The sequence below is a fragment of the Aulonocara sp. 'chitande type north' Nkhata Bay genome, unplaced genomic scaffold (genome assembly GCF_057382095.1).
Source record: "Aulonocara sp. 'chitande type north' Nkhata Bay isolate Kocher_YH1m ecotype deep benthic unplaced genomic scaffold, A_spYH_male_GT1.1 unmapped_scaffold_23, whole genome shotgun sequence".
NCBI classification, from domain to species: Eukaryota; Metazoa; Chordata; class Actinopteri; order Cichliformes; family Cichlidae; genus Aulonocara; species Aulonocara sp. 'chitande type north' Nkhata Bay.
In genome coordinates this window covers 1,366,726-1,387,377 of record NW_028234355.1, presented here as the reverse complement: position 1 = coordinate 1,387,377, position 20,652 = coordinate 1,366,726, and the positions used below count along the sequence as shown (strand labels likewise).

The window sequence follows — 20,652 nt, the reverse complement described above, 5'->3', positions numbered from 1 at the left end:
TCCATTGTCCGATTGGATGTGAGCGACTTGACCTCTTCGACTCACAAAACGACGCAAAGCATTAATGCAGGCATCTGTGTTTAGAGAGCTAGCCACTTCCAAGTGCACTGCTCGGCTGGCTAAACAGGTGAAAATGACTCCATAGCGTTTAGCTGTACCTCGTCCTCTTTTCACTTCAATAGGTCCGAAGTAATCAACCCCGACATTGGTGAATGGTGGGTTATCTGGCAAGATTCTTTCCTTGAGTAAATCTGCCATCTTTTGCTCCAAGGCTTTTCCATGATATTTCCTGCAAAAATTACATTCTGCGATAACCTTCCTTACAGCTGAGTTGGCCTTTGTGATCCAGTATCTTCTCCTTAGTGTGGATAAGGTGTGGTTACGACCGCTATGACCAAGCTGTTGATGAATGTGCTTTAGGATGAGACTTGCTACATGTTGATCCTTTGCAAGAACAAAGGGATGCTTTATTTCTTCTGGTAAGGAGCCCTTTGTCAGTCGTCCCCCAACTCTTAAGAGGCCTTTATCGTCAAGATAAGGATCTAATCTATAAATTGAGCTGTGCCTGCTCACAGAACCTTTCCCACTTGACAACGTAGCAACCTCCTCTCCAAATCGTTGTTGCTGGCAAAATCTAATAATGGCAAGCTCAGCTTCCAGAAGATCCTTTGAAGATAGTCTGTACAGTTGCGTTTTCTTTACTTTCTCCTTTGTAGTACCTTTACAAATTGGGTTATCTGAGTAAGGTTGCGGTCTTTTTTTCTTATTTCTCATTGAACGAAGGATTTCCTTCAGTCTAAGGAACCAAGCAACAGCAACCTTGAGCCTTCTCCAGTCTGAGAAGTACACCATCAATTGACATGTAGCATCTAGCAAGTCTTTTACCTGAGTAACATTTACTGTGGCCTCACCTTTGACTTCAGGGTCCTCTGGTTCTAAGGAGCATTCCATTAAATTGGTTGGCCAATCATTTTCCGGCTTCTGCAGAAAGCTTGGTCCTTCGATCCAGCGGCTGCTATGAACAACGTTCCCAGCCTTGAGCCCTCTTGTAGCATCATCTGCTGGGTTTTTCTTCGAGCTTACATATCTCCATTGTGATTGTTTAGTTGCAGTTGTAATGAATGAGACTCTGTTTGCCACAAAGGTAAGGAATCGTTTATCCTCATTCATTATATATTTTAATACAGATGTACTATCTGTCCAAAATATAGATTGCTCGAGTTTCATTCTCAACTGAGCCCTTAACATGAGATCCACTCGGACGGCAACTACAGCAGCTGTTAGTTCCAGACGTGGAATAGTGACAGGTTTTAGAGGTGTTACTCTTGCCTTGCCCATCAAGAACGCGACGTGGATGGATTTCCTATTATCTTGCATGCGCAGATATGACACGGTTCCATATCCAGATTCACCAGCATCTGAAAAATGGTGTAGCTGTGCATGTGAGAGAGGTCCAAACTCTCTTGGTTGTATACACCTTTTAACCTTGAAATGGGAAAGCATTTGCAAATCACTGAGCCAACCTTTCCACTTTTGCAACATGGTTTGGGGTATTGGTTCATCCCATCCCAGTTTCCTTTTGCAAAGCTCCTGCTGCATTCCTTTGGCAGGCAGCAGGACTGGTGCAAGAAATCCCAATGGATCGTAAATGGAACTTGATATTGATAACATTCCACGCCTAGTACAGGATTTTTGAGGGATATCCATTTTGAAGTTGAATGTATCAGTTTCCACGCACCACTGCAAGCCCAGAGCTCTTTCTACCGGAAGTTTGTCTCTGTCAAGATTTAATTCTTTCAAGTCTTTAGCCCTTTGCTCCTCAGAGATACTTTGCAACAGGGTGCGATTGTTACTGACCCACTTGGTCAGTGTAAATCCTCCCCTTTGACTGTGCTGAAAGATCTTTGACCAAATCGACAGCATCTGAGGTGGAGGCCACACTCTTTAAACAGTCGTCCACATAGAAGTTCTCTTTCAGCGTTTCACATACCTTGTCTAGGAATTCAGTCTTATTGTCCTCAGCTGTTTTTCTCAAAGCGAAACTGGCGCAGCTAGGGGAAGATACTGCACCGAACAGATGAACAGTCATGCGAAACTCAATTATGTCCTTGCTCAGATCTCCATCTGGCCACCATAAAAAACGCAGAAAGTCTCTGTCTTCTTTGGCAACTTTAACTTGATAAAACATTGCCTTTATGTCACCCATAAATGCGACTGGATCCTGTCGAAATCTAAGCAAAACCCCAAGCAATGTGCTTGTGAGATTAGGACCTTGTAAGAGCTGCTTGTTTAATGATGTCCCCTGGAATGATGCCCCACAGTCAAATACAATTCTTATGGATCGTTTTCTGGGATGGTAAACTGCGTGATGAGGAATGTACCACTTCTTTCCATTTTCGCAAGACAGCTGCTGTGAAGGTATTTGCTCTGCATATCCATTACTTATCATCTCGTCCATAAAGTTTTTATATTCTTTATGCAACTGTTCATTGTTGAGAAGTTTTCGTTGTAGACTTTGCAATCTTTGTTTAACTATGGAGAAATTGTTTGGCATCTTTATGTTATCCTTTTTAAAAGGTAACTTCAAACAGTAGTGTCCGTCTTCCATTGTTGCAGATTTTTCCATGATCTTCATGAACTTAAGGTCCTCCCTTGACAAACCCTTTTCCTCTGTAACCCTTTCATTAAAGTCATAGTTATATTGACTTTTCAGCATCTCCTCCAGCTTACAAACAGATATCCTATTTACAACTGTTGGTGGGTGCTCGCTGTCCAAGTTGCTTTTACCATCTTCCATGGGCCCATTTATGACCCAGCCCAATGCTGTTCTTATAGCATATGGGCCATTCCCCTGGCTATGAATGACCTCCCATGGTTCCAATAACTTGGGAGCGTTGCATCCAATCAGCAGGTCCACATTAGCCATTATGTGGGGAATTTGAACCTTTGACAGATATGGCCACCTGATCAGATCTTCTTCCTTTACAAAGTTATCCGTGGTGACAGGCATCCTTTCCTGTGTTAGGATTTCTGGAAGTTCATAGAAGGCATTGCTGCCTAAACCAGAAACTTCAAGACCAGTAAGTGAGTGGGCAGAGACGACCTTTTCTTGACCCATCGTTTGTAACAGGAAGTGAGTTCTTTTGCCCACAAGATTTAGCTTTTGCATGAGGTGCTCTGAACAGAAGCTAGCTGAACTGCCAGGATCTAAAAAAGCATATGTCTGTATGACATGACTACCTTTAACAGACTTTATTTGAACTGGCAGAATGGAAAGCAAACCGCTTTCTCTTCCGGCCCCTGTATGACCACAAGTTTTTACATTCTTTGAAGAGGAGGGCTCTCCATAGCATTCAGGGCTTACACCATCGTTATCAATATGGAGGACAGTGGGATGACCTTTACCACACGTTCTACATATCAAACGCTTAGCACAGTCCTTGCTTATGTGCCCAGCACCTAAGCAACCAAAACACAGCCCTTTCTCCTTTAGAAAAAGCATTTTGTCTCTGTGCTTCTTCCGCTGAAACTGTTGACACTCCTCCAGTGTGTGTCATTGAGTACAGCAGACACAAGATGGCTTTACTGTAAAGTCATGGCTTGTTGTAGTAATCAGCCTTTCCGTACTGTAGGTTTTTTTCATGATCATGGGTGTGGCTGTAGCAGCAAAGCTGTTCCCTTTAATTTGTTTGCTTGGTTGTGACTTCAGTCTGTTGTCAACCTTTGAGACAGGGATTGTTGACGTTACATTCTGAATGTCCCCAAACAAAGGATCTGAAAGAATTTTCACCTGCTTTTCAATAAATGCAACCAAATCTTCAAACTGAGCTCTGTGTTTAGAGGTTTCCAATATATCATATGCGAACGCTCTCCATTTCTCTCTCATTTTATATGGCAACTTGCACAAAATGATTTTCATGTTCACTGGCATGTCCAGTTCCTGCATATGTTGCAATGTTTCCATGACATTACAACTCCCACGTAAGAAAAGAGAATATGCTTGCAATGATTTCACATCTTCATTTTTAATTGCAGGCCAAGATAACGCCTTGTCAATATAAGCAGTTGCAATTTTATATTCATTTCCAAAGTGTTCTTTGAGCAGTTGCTTTGCTTGTATATAGCCTTGTCCTGCAGCCATATGTTGACAACTGCGTACCAGCTCTCTCGGCTGTCCTGTTGTAAACTGCTCCAAATAATACAAGCAGTCCCTCTTATTGGCCTTTTCTTCCACTCCTTGTTCAAACACATTAATGAAAGAGATATACTGAAGAGGATCACCATCAAATACAGGTATTTTCCTGGATGGTAATGACGATGCACGCTGATGCTGAACAAGGGTTGCAGTTATTTCATTTTGTCTTTGTAAAATGGTACAAATGTCCTCCAACCGTCCTTCTGCCGCTGTAGGAATTGACCTGGGCGATGGAGGATCCACATTGTGAAATTGCATTGTGATGACCGTTTCAGCTTGTGGCTCACCTTCAATTTCCGTTCCTGGCAGGATCATTGCAGATATGTTGCTTTCAGTCTGTACTATTTGCACTGCAGGTTTATCTTCATTGACTGGTGTACTAGGCTTGACTGTGGCTGAAGCAGCTGTTTTCTTGATTTCCCTTTCATAATATGAATTCATAGCATTGGACGATATGTTAGATATACTTTGAACTTCAGCAGCTTGGAGAACAGCTAACTTTGCAGAAGAGGCAGAAAGCAGCGCTTCAAGCTCAAGCTGTTCACGTTTCCTCCTTAGCTTTAGCTCTTGCTCCTCCAAAGCATGCTTCTCTTTTAAGACTGCCATACAAGCGAGTAATGCTGCCTTTTCTGCTTTTGCCTTGATTTTGGCAGAAGAAGTTGTGCTCACTTTACCACTAGATGAGCTTTTAGTGACTGAAGATTTACCAACAACATTTGAAACACTGTCCTCTGGCTTAACGCCATCATCAACACCATGATCATCCTTTAAATGTAAATATATACAGAACTTGAGGACATTACCTACATGTAAATATCTAAATAATTATAAATTTGTTGTGTTTTCTTTAACAATGTCAGAAGGAGAGAGGCACTGAGGCACCGTCTTCCGCCCCCCGACGCTCCTGCTGCGCCTCCTCCTTCTGACAGGAACTGCTTACAGAACAAGCATGAATGATGCCTGAGTGGACACACACAACTCACAAGTTCCTGGCTCTGTCAGCTCCTCTGCAGAGGGTTTCCCTAAGAAGGTGGACCTAGCAGGGTCACCGGGGGACGGGGAGCTGTGCCTCACGGCCCTCACTTCGTCGGAGAAACCCTCATGCAGAGTTCAGAAACTTGTGTGTTGAGTATGTCGCTGTGAGCCTCCACCATTTAACTAGTGGGTGAAGCCTGAACTGTCTAGAGACAGACCAGACCAGCTGCACAACACAGACACTTCAAACCTGAGGACAAATCAGAGAGAACAGAAAAAGGAAAGGAAACTTAGCTTAGAACCATGCAGCGCTACAGGAGACGGCAGCACTGCAGAGGTGAGGACCGGCACCTGTTTGAAAGAGACAAATGCACACAAACACACACAACAACGAACGAGAAACAAACACAGAGAGAGGAAAAAGTGGTTATACAGAACTTGAGGACATTATCTACATGTAATTATCTACATAATTATAAATTTGTTGTGTTTTCTTTAACAATGTCAGAAGGAGAGAGGCACTGAGGCACCGTCTTCCGCCCCCCGACGCTCCTGCTGCGCCTCCTCCTTCTGACAGGAACTGCCTACAGAACAAGCATGAATGATGCCTGAGTGGACACACGCAACTCACAAGTTCCTGGCTCTGTCAGCTCCTCTGCAGAGGGTTTCCCTAAGAAGGTGGACCTAGCAGGGTCACCGGGGGACGGGGAGCTGTGCCTCACGGCCCTCACTTCGTCGGAGAAACCCTCATGCAGAGTTCAGAAACTTGTGTGTTGAGTATGTCGCTGTGAGCCTCCACCATTTAACTAGTGGGTGAAGCCTGAACTGTCTAGAGACAGACCAGACCAGCTGCACAACACAGACACTTCTAACCTGAGGACAAATCTGAGAGAACAGAAAAAGGAAAGGAAACTTAGCTTAGAACCATGCAGCGCTACAGGAGACGGCAGCACTGCAGAGGTGAGGACCGGCACCTGTTTGAAAGAGACATCGATGTAGCGGTTCCGAATGACAGCAATATCAGGAAGAAGGAACACGAGAAGCTGGAGAAATACCAAGGGCTCAGAGAAGAGCTCGAGAGGATGTGGAGGGTGAAGGTAACGGTGGTCCCCGTGGTAATCGGAGCACTAGGTGCGGTGACTCCCAAGCTAGGCGAGTGGCTCCAGCAGATCCCGGGAATAACATCGGAGATCTCTGTCCAGAAGAGCGCAGTCCTGGGAACAGCTAAGATACTGCGCAGGACCCTCAAGCTCCCAGGCCTAATATATATATATATATATGTCCATTTAATATGCCCATTTCACTTTTCCATTGCTAAACTGTAACATCTACAGTTACCGGTAGCAGTTTTAGAAAGATATAAAATTAGTATTTAGCAGAATTGAGTTTAGCTTATCGGTGTGCCCCTCCACAACAGTCCCAGTTTCCCTTTGGGGTAAATTAAATTCCCACCCCTGCTCTTGACTGAAGGTGGCACTTGGTTTTTCCACTTTATGCAAAGAATGGATCAAATTGCTAAAACTGTCTTCATGAAGCTCTGACTGGGGTTTATCCCAGCTAACAAAAAAAGAAAAAGAAAAAAAGAAAGAAAACCCTTGGCTGTGCTAAACTTGCTTTGCAGTCTGGTGTGGTGACAAGAAATATTTATATCAAAACTTGAATTACCTCCAGCTCTGATACATTGTTATCAAATTTAGCTTCCATAAACACTCGTGTGCAGAGATTTCTGCCAAACTGGCTGAACCCTTTTCATCTTCTTCTCTCTAAACATCAGACCATGTGTCCCATGTGTGGGCGCTGAGACACCTGTAATGGATCACAACAATTTACATATCACAGCTCACTTCAAGCTGCTCCTTGCTGTCTAAAAATAAATAACTCCAAGCTATGGTGGTGATGGAAATTAATATCAGGCCTAAATATAAACATATAAATTGGGGCAGGGTATAGGGGAGAGGCAGATCATGCGTGCACGGGGAGGCCTCCCAGATCCTGTGTTTAGAAAGAGAAAAACGTGCCGTACCTTGTCCGTCTGAGCTTCATGCTCAAATGAGGACTTACCATAAATATTTCCGACAACAGAAATGGGAGAATGTTATCAAACGCAAAGGTTGAATGCACACACATGGCACACGCATGTTCAAAATACATGGGTCTTTAATGTGGCATGTACAGTCTTAAAAATAAATAAAGACAAGCTTTAAAATGTTACATGTCACAGCTATGCTTTCCTCCACTGGGACACTTTGACTGTTTATCTAAAAATAACAGTCTTCACAATTCGCACGGCAATAGTAGCCAAGCTCACACGGGAAACATTTTTCTTCTGTTTTCCTCACAGAAATGATCACAAATCTTAAACCCACAGAATCTGTGATCTAAACATTTTAGGGAGTTGTTCTAAATGTTGAACAACCCAGAGGACATTTTAGATTCTTTCAGCTAATTGTTTTGGTTTCACCTCGTCTTCACTCTCACTTTGCTTATCAATTTCCAGCAGCTGAGCATGTTTGGTAAATTCAGCATATACAGTAGTATACCTACCCAGCTCCAAAAAGAGTTAGCATTATACTTTTTAAAAGAGAAAGTGTGCACACAATGTCTCACTTCATGCTTGCTCTTCACCAACCTTTGGTGTCACTTTGTCATCACTCGTGTTGTTGTTATTGTCTTATTTGTTACGATTTAGGGTCTGTGAGCATAAGCAGAGGTTTTTGCTCAGGTAGTAACTGTGACCTCTTTTTCAGAGGCTTCTCTAACATTTAATGGTTGTAAAATATGTCAAACTTTTTGATAAGGGGTTGCACTGAGGATTTTGGACGATGGTGTTTAAGTGTTGTCACTGCCCAGGATTCGTGGACACAGATTCTTGTTCACTTAGTCGCTGTTTACAGTTTAAAAGTCTCCATCAGAACAAACACTTCTAACTGTACTTTGCTCCTCATTGTCTTTGAAAAGCAAGAGCTGATAAAACAGTTAATGCCCTTTTGTCTTTAAGTTTGGTATAGTATTCTGTCTTAATCTATTTTGTGTTTTATTTACTATATGGGGAAAAGTCCTGTCAGCCCTGTGCTGAGAGGGCTGTGGTCATCAATCCATCCTGTTCTAATAAAGCCAAATTTCCGGAAGACTTTTAGATGTGTTCAGTTTTATTCATATAGCACCACTGTCAACAAATCTTTTATCAAGGCACGTCATATTGTAAGGTAAAGACCCTACAGTGTTAATCTAGGACAAATGTTCACTCTGATTCATTGATGAAGCGAATGCAAGTCAGTAATCAAAGGAGAGTTTTTAGCCATAACTAACTACATATGTATAGTATATCATGAGTGGACAGACATGGATGTAAAGCACACCTTAACTGTTTGGCTGAGCCAAAACAAGCACAGCAGTGGTCTGGATATTGTTAAATGTGCAAATATTGTTTCACTTTTTTGTATGTCAGGTGTCATGTTTGAAGAAAGCACTTTGAAGCCACTTGAATGTATATGAACACATTTACATGAGCACAAACTGACAAAAAGGTTATGCTGTCATTATGTTTTAGTATAGTTTATGAGTTGCGGACAATAAAAGAATATTAAAAATCAAATGTATCAATGCTCTTGTGTACTACTTGTGCACAGATAGTTTTAAGTCGTTTTGGGGGCATAAAGTGTAGGAAATACACGTGTAAAAGTTCAGGTATCCCTTTAACAAGGCTTTTTCTATTGCTTGTGCCTTGATGTGGTAGAGATATCTCATTATAATTAAAAAAGAGAAAGCTTTTAATCACTGTAAAATCTGAAATTTCTATAGTTGTGAAATAACAGGAAGATTTCTATCATTTAATCATTTATTTATTACTTTGGTATAATTTAAATAGCTGTGAGGAAGGTCTTTATCAGCAGAGGAAAATGCAAAACTTATAAAACACAGTTAAATGTCCAACATTTGTGTTCTCCCTCACATTTTCCTTTGGGCCGGATTAGTCCTTGCTTGGCCCCGGGGCCTTACACCCCTGCACACACACACCTTTTTTTTTTCTTGCTGTGCACCAACCAACTGATGTTATTTTAGCCAAAGGGACTAGTTTTTATTTGCCACTATTTTTCAGCATTTATCTCATTTTCACAATAAAAACTTAAACAGTGAACTTGCAAACTAATCCTATGAAGACTAAGAGGAAAAAACAAAAAGGTCTTGGCACATGCTATTTTAAGACTTATTTCCTGCCACTAGAGGGAGACAACACTACATATTTGTTACCTTTCTTGATCGCTGTACTGGACTGTATGACAGCCCTCTGTCATATTACACATAATCATTGTTAGGGTGATGGAAGACATGTCCTAACAAGCCAGGTTTAGAGGAGTATTAGGTATTAAAGCAACATACTGTGATAATCTGTTTATTGGAGGCTGGATTTTATTACTCTGTAATGTTCTGTAATGTTCAATAACTGGTATTGTAACTGGTATGTGGCTTCCTGCTGTCATTCTGTTGTGTCATGAATTGATGTGCACAACAGTTCATGTTCAATAACTGGTATTGTATATATTCTATATTACATACAACACTTCGGTGTAAGCAAAACAATTGTCAAAAATTGAAAGTGAGGAGATAAGAGCTAAGATGGTTATCGTTAGCAAGAGTTTGGATGTTTGTTTGTTTTTTTATGTACAAAGGCAAAGTAAGTAAGTAAAAGTAAAGTAAAATCTATTTATATAGCATGCTTCACAGATAAAAATCACAAAGTGATTCACAATACAGAGAATGAAAATGAATAAGAATGAAAATATAAGAAATAACAATGTAAAACAACATAAAAACAACTAATTAGTTGACAACTTGTGTATATAAAAATGTCTTTAGCTGCTTTTTAAAAGAAACAATGGAGTCAGTGCAGTGTGAAAACAGTGGAAGAGAATTCCACAACCGTGGTGCCACTGCCTGAAAGGCCCGATCACCACGAGCTAGCAGACTCTGACCTGATGACCTTAGAGCTCGGGAAGATGAATGAGGTTTCAGCAGGTCAGACATATACTGAGGAGCCTGACCATGTAGGGCCCGAAAGGTTAAAACTAAAATTTATGTAATCAGCAAACAGCTTCATGTAATGTCAGTGTAGGTTCTCAGTCATCCAGGTCACAGTAGTCTAAGAGCATGAAAAAAACAACAACTGGACTCCTCTATGTTTCACCTGGTTCAGAAGGCTTCTTCTCTTCTAAGACCAAATGGTGCAGAGTCCCGTGTATTTAAACGCTAGTGGGGATGGTCACTTAAGAGGGTCTTTAACCCACTATTCAAAGTCTAGTTGCTTTCTTTTCAAAGCTCCTTAGACAACTTCATGTGATCTTCAACTGTACTTATTTGATTATTCTGATTTTTAATTATAATGTGATAAGACATTATTTTACCATTAAAGGCTCTGTCTTTATTTCCACGTGTTGTATTTTGTCCCCATTTATCCTTTGTCAGGCATCCAATAGCTTCACATCAGTGTTTGTAATCATTTTCAAGTAATGGTTTTACCTGTGTAAAATTATTACTTGAAACAGTAAAGAAAGAAAAAAAAAGCCACCTCTTTCCTATTGGTGGAAAAATGTACCATGTTGAGCAATAAAAAAAATGGCAACACGTGAGATTTGGTTGTTTAGGAAGAGGGGAAAGTTTTGGGAGTGATGGCAGCGAGAGAGAGTTTTGAGATGTGAAAGATTTGTGACGTTTAGCGTGGAGCTTATAGTTAGTGTGTTGTGTGTTCGTTGCTTTGTTTTGAGTGTCGGTGAGGGTACTAATGAATGTCACAAAAGCAGATTGCAATGTAAACACTGTCTCCAAATGGAAAACTGGATCCCTGTGGAGTTCTCTTCTGTCTTGTGGCGGACAAACTATTTTTTTATTTTTTTATTTTTTTACAGGCACAAATAATTTGTGTGGCATCTTATTGTGACACTTGATCGTTCTCTCATTTTAGCTATCGTAGTACTTTTTAATGGTTGTCCAAAAAAACCCCACTACATGCACTGGCTGCATTTTTAGATAAATAGTTGTATATAACTTTATTTACAAAGTTTGTGCACAAGTTTTCAAAATTTACAATTTATATTTGCATTTCAAGTTATGAAAATAATTCACTAAACGTGTCTGTGGTACTACTAACTACTACTCGGATTTTTTGTTTTTCTGTGATTTCAGATCAGTTGTGTTAATACACTGCGCAGGTGACCAAAAATTACACAAGCAGCTCATAATTGCATAATTGGGAATGTAATGGCAGAAGCCTGCAGGCCTTGAATATTTTCAACATGCTAATGGGAGTATGTTGAGCACAAAGTAAACAAAAACAACAACAACAACTTCTCTGATCTTATCAATTAAACGGCCTCCTTCGCTGTCACCTCATGATTCGCTGATTGAACAATCACGTTTCTCAGTTGGGTATAAGAAGAGCTGCTTGCAGTCGTAGCTGTGTGTGCAGTTTGGACCTGAGCAGCATCCTGCTGGCACAGCTGGCTGTGGTCCGTATCATCAAAGTCATGTTTAAAATATGTTGAATGACAGAGCTGCCACAGTGAAGAGGCATTTTTAGTAATAACATCACCGTCATGCATTTAGGATGTCAAACTGTTTCACAGTTTAAGGTTTTTATAATAAAACAGAGATGCCCTGACGATGATACCAATGGTTGATTTTCATTGTTATACAAGACTGCCACCTGGTGGTGAAAGAGTTTCAATGAGTTCTTTGACTTTTTTGGCTTTTTCTGACGACGCATCTCCCCACACACAGCTTTAATGTCAAATCAGGCTAACAACCTAATTGTTAACCTTAGTATAGAGACGTCTTCATCTCTGTACTAAAGTACAGACACAAACTTGTATTGCTGTTGTCTCAATCACAGGAAGAAAGCTGACTATAACTCATTCATTTAAGAAGAACCATTAAGTTTATTCCTACAAGAAAGTTACAGCCGTGTAATCAAATAGGCTTTGATAAGATAAGATAAGATAAGATAAGATAAGATAAGATAAGATAAGATAAGATAAGATAAGATAAGATAAGATAAGAGGTAATCTATCTTCAATGTGGTTTTACATAAATGGGCTTCTTGTTGCACCAATCTCCATAAAGTGAGGCGTCATACTAAGAATAGTTGTCTTGCTCTGATTTGTCCATGTTGTGGCTGCTTTGATCATTGCCAGAGCCCAGGTACAGTTCTCCTCACAAAGTCCCCACATCTTTCACCCAGCACAAACAGCACCTGGCATGTAATGTACAAAAATGTAATGTACAAAAGCAGCAAGCTGTCAAAATTCAATAAAACTTTACCGTTGTATACTCCTGGATGAATTGTAGTATTTAAAAAACTCGTATATATCCAAAAGCTGATGAAACAATTTCCCAGCAGCAGCTCTGAGTGAATAAATGACTGTTTACAGACTTAACGTGTCTGTATTTGTCAGTTCATCAATGAAAATATGAATAACGAATTTAAAAATATTCCAGCTGATGACAGGAGCTGACGAGTAGCCTAATTTACACCGACAAGTTGAATCAGCTGACACTTGCACCAAAGATCACAAAAAACTATCAGCTTCATTTATCACAAAGTCCTACTTTGTGATTCTCTGAGACAGTTTGAAAAGCAGCCTCTAAGAAGGCATCCACACAGTGATCTTTCTGTGCTGATAGAAGAAATGTTAGTTTAAAGAGTCTTCACATTACAACCCAAAAAAGAAAATAACAGAACTATTTCTGAATGAAATAAGCCTGTTGTTGGGCACCATCTTTCATTTTTTGACTACTAAGTAGTGATGTGACGTTCTGTATCGAGGCTTCGAAGCTTGTGTCGAGTAATGGAGGGGGCGTTTCCGCGATGCGCGTATCGAGGCTTGCTTCATTTATGGGAAGAGCTGAAAATGATGACGTCCGAAGCCTCGCTGCCCGGCTGTACCACGTGACTGGTTCATGAAGTGGTTCGAACTTTGCCGCGAGCTATGACAGCGATATAAACCCCTCAGACTTCATTCAAAATGTGGGTGTTTGATGGAGAGTTGCGGTTAGTGAGAGTTTGGAGGTTTAGAGAGAAAGTCAGGAGAGAATGGAGCCAGCTAAGAAGAGGAGGATGTCCTCCGCTGTGTGGGAACATTTTGATCTTATATCTCCCAACAAGGTATGTAAATTTCCACAGAAGATGTATTTTCATAATACTGATGGTGCAATACAATTTATGTTAAGCTGTCTGTACTTTTGTACAAGGTGAAGTGTTTGCTATGTGCCAGGGAGCTGGGCTATAACAACAACACCTCATCCATGCTTAGGCACTACAGAGCTTTGCATGAGAATAAGGGGAACACCGATTGTGGAGCAAGACCAGGTGAGCCATCAAATGTCATGATAATATAGCATGCAGTAATGTTACTAAATGATATAACAATATTATACAACTGTAATAAGTTACGTGTGTGATATTTATATTTGTGCTTTGTCTTTATTGTCTTTCCTCAGGAGAACAATCTCAAATAGATGAAGACCTGGTTAGCATGGTGATTGAGGACTCCCAGCCATTTAGCATTGTGGAGGACAAAGGATTCAAAAGATTTGTGAAATCATTAAATCCTAGCTATGTTCTCCCCACTAAAAGGTCATAAAAGCAGTGAAAATTTTGTTTTTACAGAATAAAATGTGAACAGGCAGGACTGAGGCTCAAAGCCTCAGTGTGTAGCTGTCCATACCTCAACGTTACAAAAGCACAACCACTGTCCACACCCCCAACCACACCTCACAGTAAATGATCATTTCCATTTTAAGCATTTCCAAATAATCATTTTCCATACTGCCAGTATAAATATACACAGTATGCTGCCATCACTACAATATACATGTTTTACACACTCCTTTAGTTGTTGACATTTACAGGCTGTGTGCAAAAGGCCACACTCTTCAAATTCATGCCAACTAATATTTTTACGTCCAGTAGGTGTCCTACTAGAGCAAATGAAGCTTCAAGAAGCTTTGCACTGGGGTGAACCAATTGGATGAAAAGCTTCAGTGCTTCATGAAGCTTCATCTGCCCATCACTACTACTAAGAGTTTAAAACTAAAGACGACTTGAATAATTTTGACTCACGTAATGAAAAGAGAGGTTTGTTTTACTTACCCTGAAGGCTCTGAGGACTGCTAATGGGTCATCAGCTGTGAGTCTCTGCAGGAGTGCTGGCCAGCAGTGATGAGCCACAGGCAGCAGTTCATTTTCCCTGTCATTCAGCACCTGAACGCACAACTCCAGCACGTCCAGTACCTAAGGACAAAGAAACACAACACACCTAACAATTATCTCTGTTTTGATCCTGATTATATGTGAGCTGAAACTAATTATTGAGGTCTTCATTGAGAGCCCAAACTCCTGAGCAGGCACGACTTCAGCACAGACTTATTTCTGTTTCACTCCTGGACCAGACTGAATGTTTTTCCTTGATGAGCATTACACCACTGAACAGTCCTCCACACAGTTCTGACAGGATGAATTGTACCAACGCTGGCGGTCCTACCTTCACAAGAATGATTATTTTTGTTATTAGTCCAACAGTTGACTCTACATAAAACTACTGATACAGTACCTTGAGTCGGAGCCTGAGGCTGGGATCAGACAGCAGATGAATGCAGCGCTCCATAACATCCTTAGTGATGCTGAGGTGGGAGGGAAGCTCTGCTTTCACATCAGGACTACCAGTATCTTCAACATCCTCACACTCAAGGGGAAGGACCTCTGCAATGGAGCACATGTACAGTTAGACCGCCAGTTTAGCAGTGAGGTTCAGATTTCTATGACTCTTAATTACAATGATCCATCTCCTCTACACTCTGAATCTAAAATAGGGCTGCCGCAAACGATTATTTTGATAGTCGACTAGTCACCGATTATTTTTGCGATTAGTCGACTAATCAGATCATGCATCCATTGGACGTAAAACGTACAGCTTATTCCACCAGCAGCATCTGCTCTTATATAACTATCTTTAGCTTACAGCTTTAAGTGTTTAAGGTCTGTGCTAACTAAAAATAAAGACAAGATGATAGTTTATTAAATTTTAATGAAATTTGCAGATTGTTTCGGTGAAGTTTAATAAACTCAGCCGTCTGCTCCTTGCTATCTAAAATATAACAGGACACTGGAGTATATTCTCGAGCATCTCACACTTCTGATAATCAGTTGTCTGCTTGACGTTTATTCAGCTGTGTAAAAACTATAACTTTAATCTCAGCCAAACCGATTTACTCAGGAATAAATAAAATTATCAAAAAAAGCCAAACAATAACATGTTTAAGTTATCTAAGTGACTTATATATCATGTTTAACCTGAGTAGCGAAAGGGTTTGAAAACGATTTGCAGGAGTCCGGTGTTCTCACAGGCTCTAGGCTGTAGTGATGTGCGGATCAATCCTGAAATATCGATTCCTCCGATACCAGTCATTTATGTTCTAGAATCGATTCTCACATTAAAATATCGATATTTTTTAGTAATTTAGGGTAAATTTGTAGTTTATCATTAACAGCAACACAGTGGAAAGAAACTATAACATTCGGATTGTCTACATTCAAAGGAACTACTTCCTCTTCCGCCTTTCATAGTCATGTGCGAAATACGGCTGTATAAATGTCTCGCAGCCCCTTGGCGCGCGCACTCACAACAATGGCAGAGCGTAATTGTGCGGACGTATTTTACCTCCACAAACAGCTGAGACATGGTTTGCAATACATGTGGCAAAAAAGTGCTCCAACAGTGAGGTGTGGTGGCTATACTTTCCCAACCTTGAGACCTCAGAATTAGGGAGACATTCAAAAGGGCTGTTGGGGGGGTGATAAATAAATTTTACAGGGTTTATTTATCGGATAAAATACGTTAAATGTCACCGTTATTATTAGCCGGCCCGGAAACAGCGGGGGTGTCGAAATTCAGAGGCTGCTTCCACCTGAGGACCCGCCCTTCGCGGTCTAAAGAAAGCCGGGTAGTACGTCATGAGTTCCCTCGGTGGAGTGAAACTGCCGTCTGCTCCTTGCTATCTAAAATATAACCGGGCGCTGGTGTAAACTCTCGACCGTCTCACACTTTGTTTAATTAGTTTTCTGTTTGATGTTTATTCAGCTGTGTGAAAACCCCGGAGGAACCCTCCCGAGGGATTAATAAAGTTAAATTTAATTTGATCTAATCTAATAACTTTAATCTCAGCCAAACCGATTTACTCACGAACAAATAAAACACTGAAAAAGCCAAACAATAACATTTTTAAGTTATCAAAGTGACTTATATATCATGTTTAACCCGAGTGGTGAAAGATCGCGGGGGTTTGAAGACGATGTGTCGATCGGCTCAGATATTTGAAGTTTACACAGCTACATTCTCACCTGAAAATATGTTAAAAGTTTTGTTTTTGTTTTTTGCGACCCAGAAAGAGAAATAAGAGTAATATTAAAACTAAGTTGCTGCCGCCATTGTTGTAAACTGGAATTGGCTGGGCCGTGCTATGAATGCTGCAATATGGTTTTTCAATGTTGTTGTCCAGGTGGAAATTTGGGAGAATGGTGGCTCCGGGATTCTCCCGGAAAAATCGGGAGGGTTGGCATGTATGGTTGTGGCAACATCACTAACCTTGTCAAACACCTCAGAGTAAATCATATCACAGAATATGAGGCGCGTATGTTGAGACGAACTGAAGAGGAGGAGGGGACAGGTGCTGCTAGGGCGAGACAGACCTCTCTCATGGAGTCCTTTAGTGCTGCAGGCAGGCAAGGTGTTCAAATAGCGCACAACTTCAGTTTTTTTTATTTCTACATGATAATTCTGCATTATTAAGTGATAAGAACAAGTAATCTGATATCCTGTAATCATTATGATGCTATAATTTGAGATACAATAAATAAAATACGTTTTTGTATAAAGTATCGGTATCGGATCAGTATCGTCGATACCACCCTGAATATTACTTGGTATTGGATCGGAAAGGAAATCAGTGGTATCGCACATCACTACTAGGCTGTATCCCAATTCAGGGTCTGCAGCCTTAAAGGCCGCATTTTAAGGCCGATTACGTCACCGCGACGCGACGAAGGCTGTCCCAATTCGAAGGCTGCTCGAAATGCGGCCCTCAAATGCGTCCTTCATTTCCCTGAATTTTAAGGACGTGGCGGTGTAGACTTCGTTGGCCCAACATATCCCAGAATGCATAGCGCAGCGGTGGGTGTGGATAATTTTGCCGAAAAAAACAGCGGATGAGGGGCGCCCGAAGAGTAAACTTTAAGTACTGAATATTATGTCACTTATTTATGTGCAAATGTTTAATAACGAAGAACATTAAAACATTACTGTTGGCCACATGTCGGCAAAGTTATGTGACATTAGTGACGTTTGTACTAACTTGGTTTTAAAGCCTTTACTTTAAAATATACGCCGTTCAATAGCTGAGCTTAATCTTACAGAGAATGATCAAAGCTCATGTAGAAACAAACAAACAAATGAACAAAAGATTTTCTCCTTCATTTCTGTCAAACAAAGCTGTATGAAACGTTTCCAGCTGTTAGTATCATGGTTGCTAGGAAACCTGGGCTAGACCGTCCCATTTCACAAGCCTCGCACTTCCGGCCTTAGCAGTCTTTAAGTACGCGGCCCTTGAGGATCGTTGAGGCTGCGTACTTTGGCTGCAGACCCTGAATTGGGATACAGCCCTAGTGAGCCTTGCCCCCAGTTAGCTATCGAACTAGTGGGTAACAGACGTCTCCGAAAACGTGTGGTGTCTTGATAAACTGAGCAAATATTTGAGGTTTACACAGCTACATTCTCGCCTGAAAATATTTTAATCGTTTATTTTGTGACCCAGAAAGAATAATAAGAGTAATATTAAAACTAACTAGCTGCTGCCATTGTTGTAAACTGAGCTGCGCTGCGCTATGAATTCTGGGATACAGCTTCTTCTTCTTTGGGGTTTAACGGCAGCTGGCATCCTTGTACATACAGTGCTGCCATCTTCTATTTCAGTCCGTTATTACACTCTTAAATCCTACTACTTATTCCTGCGTCTTTTGTGATGCTTCAAACGAGGCGTCGACTATTAAATCAGTCGTCGACGATTTTGATAGTCGACGTAATCGTGACTAGTCGACTAATCGTGGCAGCCCTAATCTAAAATAATCACCACTACAACATATAGCTTATATTCCACTGGCCCTTAGACAGACCTATTACCTTGGTCTTCAGTGTTATAATCATCCTCTATTCCAATGCCCTCTGTCAGTTCTTTCTGTTTGCGGTAATTCAGCAGGAATTGGTGAATGCTGAGGTCTTCCTGGTCACTGGAGCTCTACCTGGAGCTGGCAGACGTACTGGTACTGCTACAATTGGAAGGAAACCACCTCGCTAAAGGAAAAACAAGACAACAATATCAAAATAGGTTTGATTACAATAAAATAAGTCAGTTAATCAAAATCAGTGTGACACAGACGCTGATTTTTTTGAGAAGAGCCCATTAGTGACATTTAATTCCATATTTTTACCGTGAGGGCTTGTAAAACTGCAAAAACTGCCAACACCTATAGTGCCGCTGTCTAAATATTATTATGAATATGAATTCTACAAGAGAAAACGACTGAGCATTTAAACCATCACAATGTATTAAATGTTTCCAGAGATACTGATAATTTGATAACGAGCAAAGTTATTTCTCCTCAAAAAAGTGGGATCAACCAGTACATATAATATTCATCCTGCTACATTTAGAAAGTGGCAACAACAGTAAACATGAGTAACTTCACCGTGTGTCTATCCGGTCTTTAAGTGATGACGTGATCAATCCTACTTCTGGGCCCAAACTACTCTGCGTTTAATAAGGCTGTTGTGTTTTTAACATGTTTTAATGCTTTGTAACTTGTTCTATTTAATCTCAACAAGCCCCTTACAAAAAGTAAGCGATCACTGTCGGCCTCTCTCAGTTTTCTAGCGCATCTGTGGCTGTGTACCATTCGTGGTGCGTTGGCTCCCTCTACTGGTATGCGCCTCATTCAAATGTCGCCACACATTTAAAATTGCAGGGTGTCTTTACACTGTCATAGCTCCTAGATAGATTTCTTCAGAGACCTGAAAATCGCTGTGATTATTCACCATAGCCTGCTGAGTCTTACAGTGAAAGAACGATGTCAACGTATAGCATCGTTGGTTACTTTAATTATGTTTGGTTTTTTTTAATCAAATCCTCCAAAACAGGACCATTGTGACACAAAACCTCTCACACACTAACACAAACTCTTTATACAGATACAGAGCTTTACATGTATAAATAAGGCAGACAAAAATGCATAAAACACAAGCTATCCACAGACTGTCGGTGGACGCCATGTCACTTTATTTTGTTTTTATCTTGTTTCTTTTTGGTGTAGCCTCATTAAACAAAATGTTTATAAAAATGACCACTTTTATTATGAATTATTAGGAAATTAATAATTCATTATTAATTATTTATTATGAACACACCTGCCACCCTCAAGTAGAGGTGGCAGAGAAAGTGTCCGTGTGACTGAGTCCTGTCCCAGCTCTGCTTCAAGGTCTGTCGGTCCAGCTTGTTGAGGGCCTGAGAGCAAAGACGGATATCCTGGACCAGCTCTGACAAACTGTCCAGGTCTTGACTCTCACACACGCACACCTCGCCAAGGTAGCTACACTGCTGTCTGTCAGCCCATTTGCAGCCAGGCTGAGGTGGGTCAGAGAGCACTCGTCCTGCAAAAACACAAAAGTCTTAACCTGATTGCACAATTATATCTTTCGACAATAAATGACATTGCATGATTTTTGCATGCACACCTGTGACAGGACTTTGGCGAGGTGTTCCAGTGCCGGGTAATCAGCAGGCCCTCTGCAGACAGCTGACAGGTCCACGTGTGGGAGGCAGTGGAGGGGCAGTCTTTTTAACACCAGCTCAAAGCCGGTGGAGCCTAGGGGATTGAGGGACAGGCACACTGCTTTCAAATGGCCTGTGCCTGAACGTTCAGAAGATGTAAAGTTAGTTGCAGTTTTGCTTATGGGTGGGAGTTCAGTGAAGCTTAAGGCTTCAGTCAGCTGCTTGTTAGAGTCACCTGTGAGCGCGCTGGCTAGCAGCAGTCGATGCTGCTGAAGGAAACGAGCAGTGAGGCCGCAGGCCTGCAGAGACCGCTTGGCTAGCACAGGGCAGCAGGACAGCAGACAGGACAGAGACTCAGACACGCCGTCCCCCAGTGGGTTCATACTGAGGTCCAGCTCCTCCAGGCACTTTGAGTGGAAACGAGCAGAAAAAGCAAATGATCACGAGAGCCAATTCTCTCTGACAGATATCATTGATATGAATCAGGTTAGCTTGTTATTAAGATCTAAGGTAGTTATTAAGACCAGAGGTACTTAAATACAGGTTAGATGGTAAACCTGGAGCTGCCACTATTGGCTAGCTGAGGCCCTTACCGGGAATGCAGGTGCACT

The 20,652-nt window shown here is 41.1% G+C and overlaps 1 protein-coding gene across 1 annotated transcript; it reads right to left on the bottom strand.

Annotated features, from left to right (window-relative positions):
- Positions 1-12,249: 12,249 nt before the first annotated feature.
- On the bottom strand, positions 12,250-19,910 carry LOC147300627 (TELO2-interacting protein 1 homolog). Its single transcript, XM_086285097.1, has 5 exons — positions 19,678-19,910; positions 18,397-18,567; positions 14,776-14,924; positions 14,316-14,456; positions 12,250-12,416 (listed from the first exon to the last, which is right to left on the bottom strand). The coding sequence occupies exons 3-5, from the start codon at positions 14,827-14,829 to the stop codon at positions 12,348-12,350; spliced, it is 264 nt and encodes an 87-aa protein (XP_086141223.1). The 5' UTR covers positions 14,830-14,924; positions 18,397-18,567; positions 19,678-19,910; the 3' UTR covers positions 12,250-12,347.
- Between the last annotated feature and the right edge of the window lie 742 nt (positions 19,911-20,652).

Excerpts from the sequence above, each read along its gene's own strand:
- LOC147300627 (XM_086285097.1), bottom strand. The coding sequence starts at position 14,829 with ATGGAGCGCTGCATTCATCTGCTGTCTGATCCCAGCCTCAGGCTCCGA. Across the intron at positions 14,457-14,775 it reads GCCTCAGGCTCCGACTCAAG|GTACTGGACGTGCTGGAGTT; the intron begins GTACTGTATCAG and ends CTTTGTCCTTAG. Across the intron at positions 12,417-14,315 it reads CAGTCCTCAGAGCCTTCAGG|GTGCTGTTTGTGCTGGGTGA; the intron begins GTAAGTAAAACA and ends ATTACATGCCAG.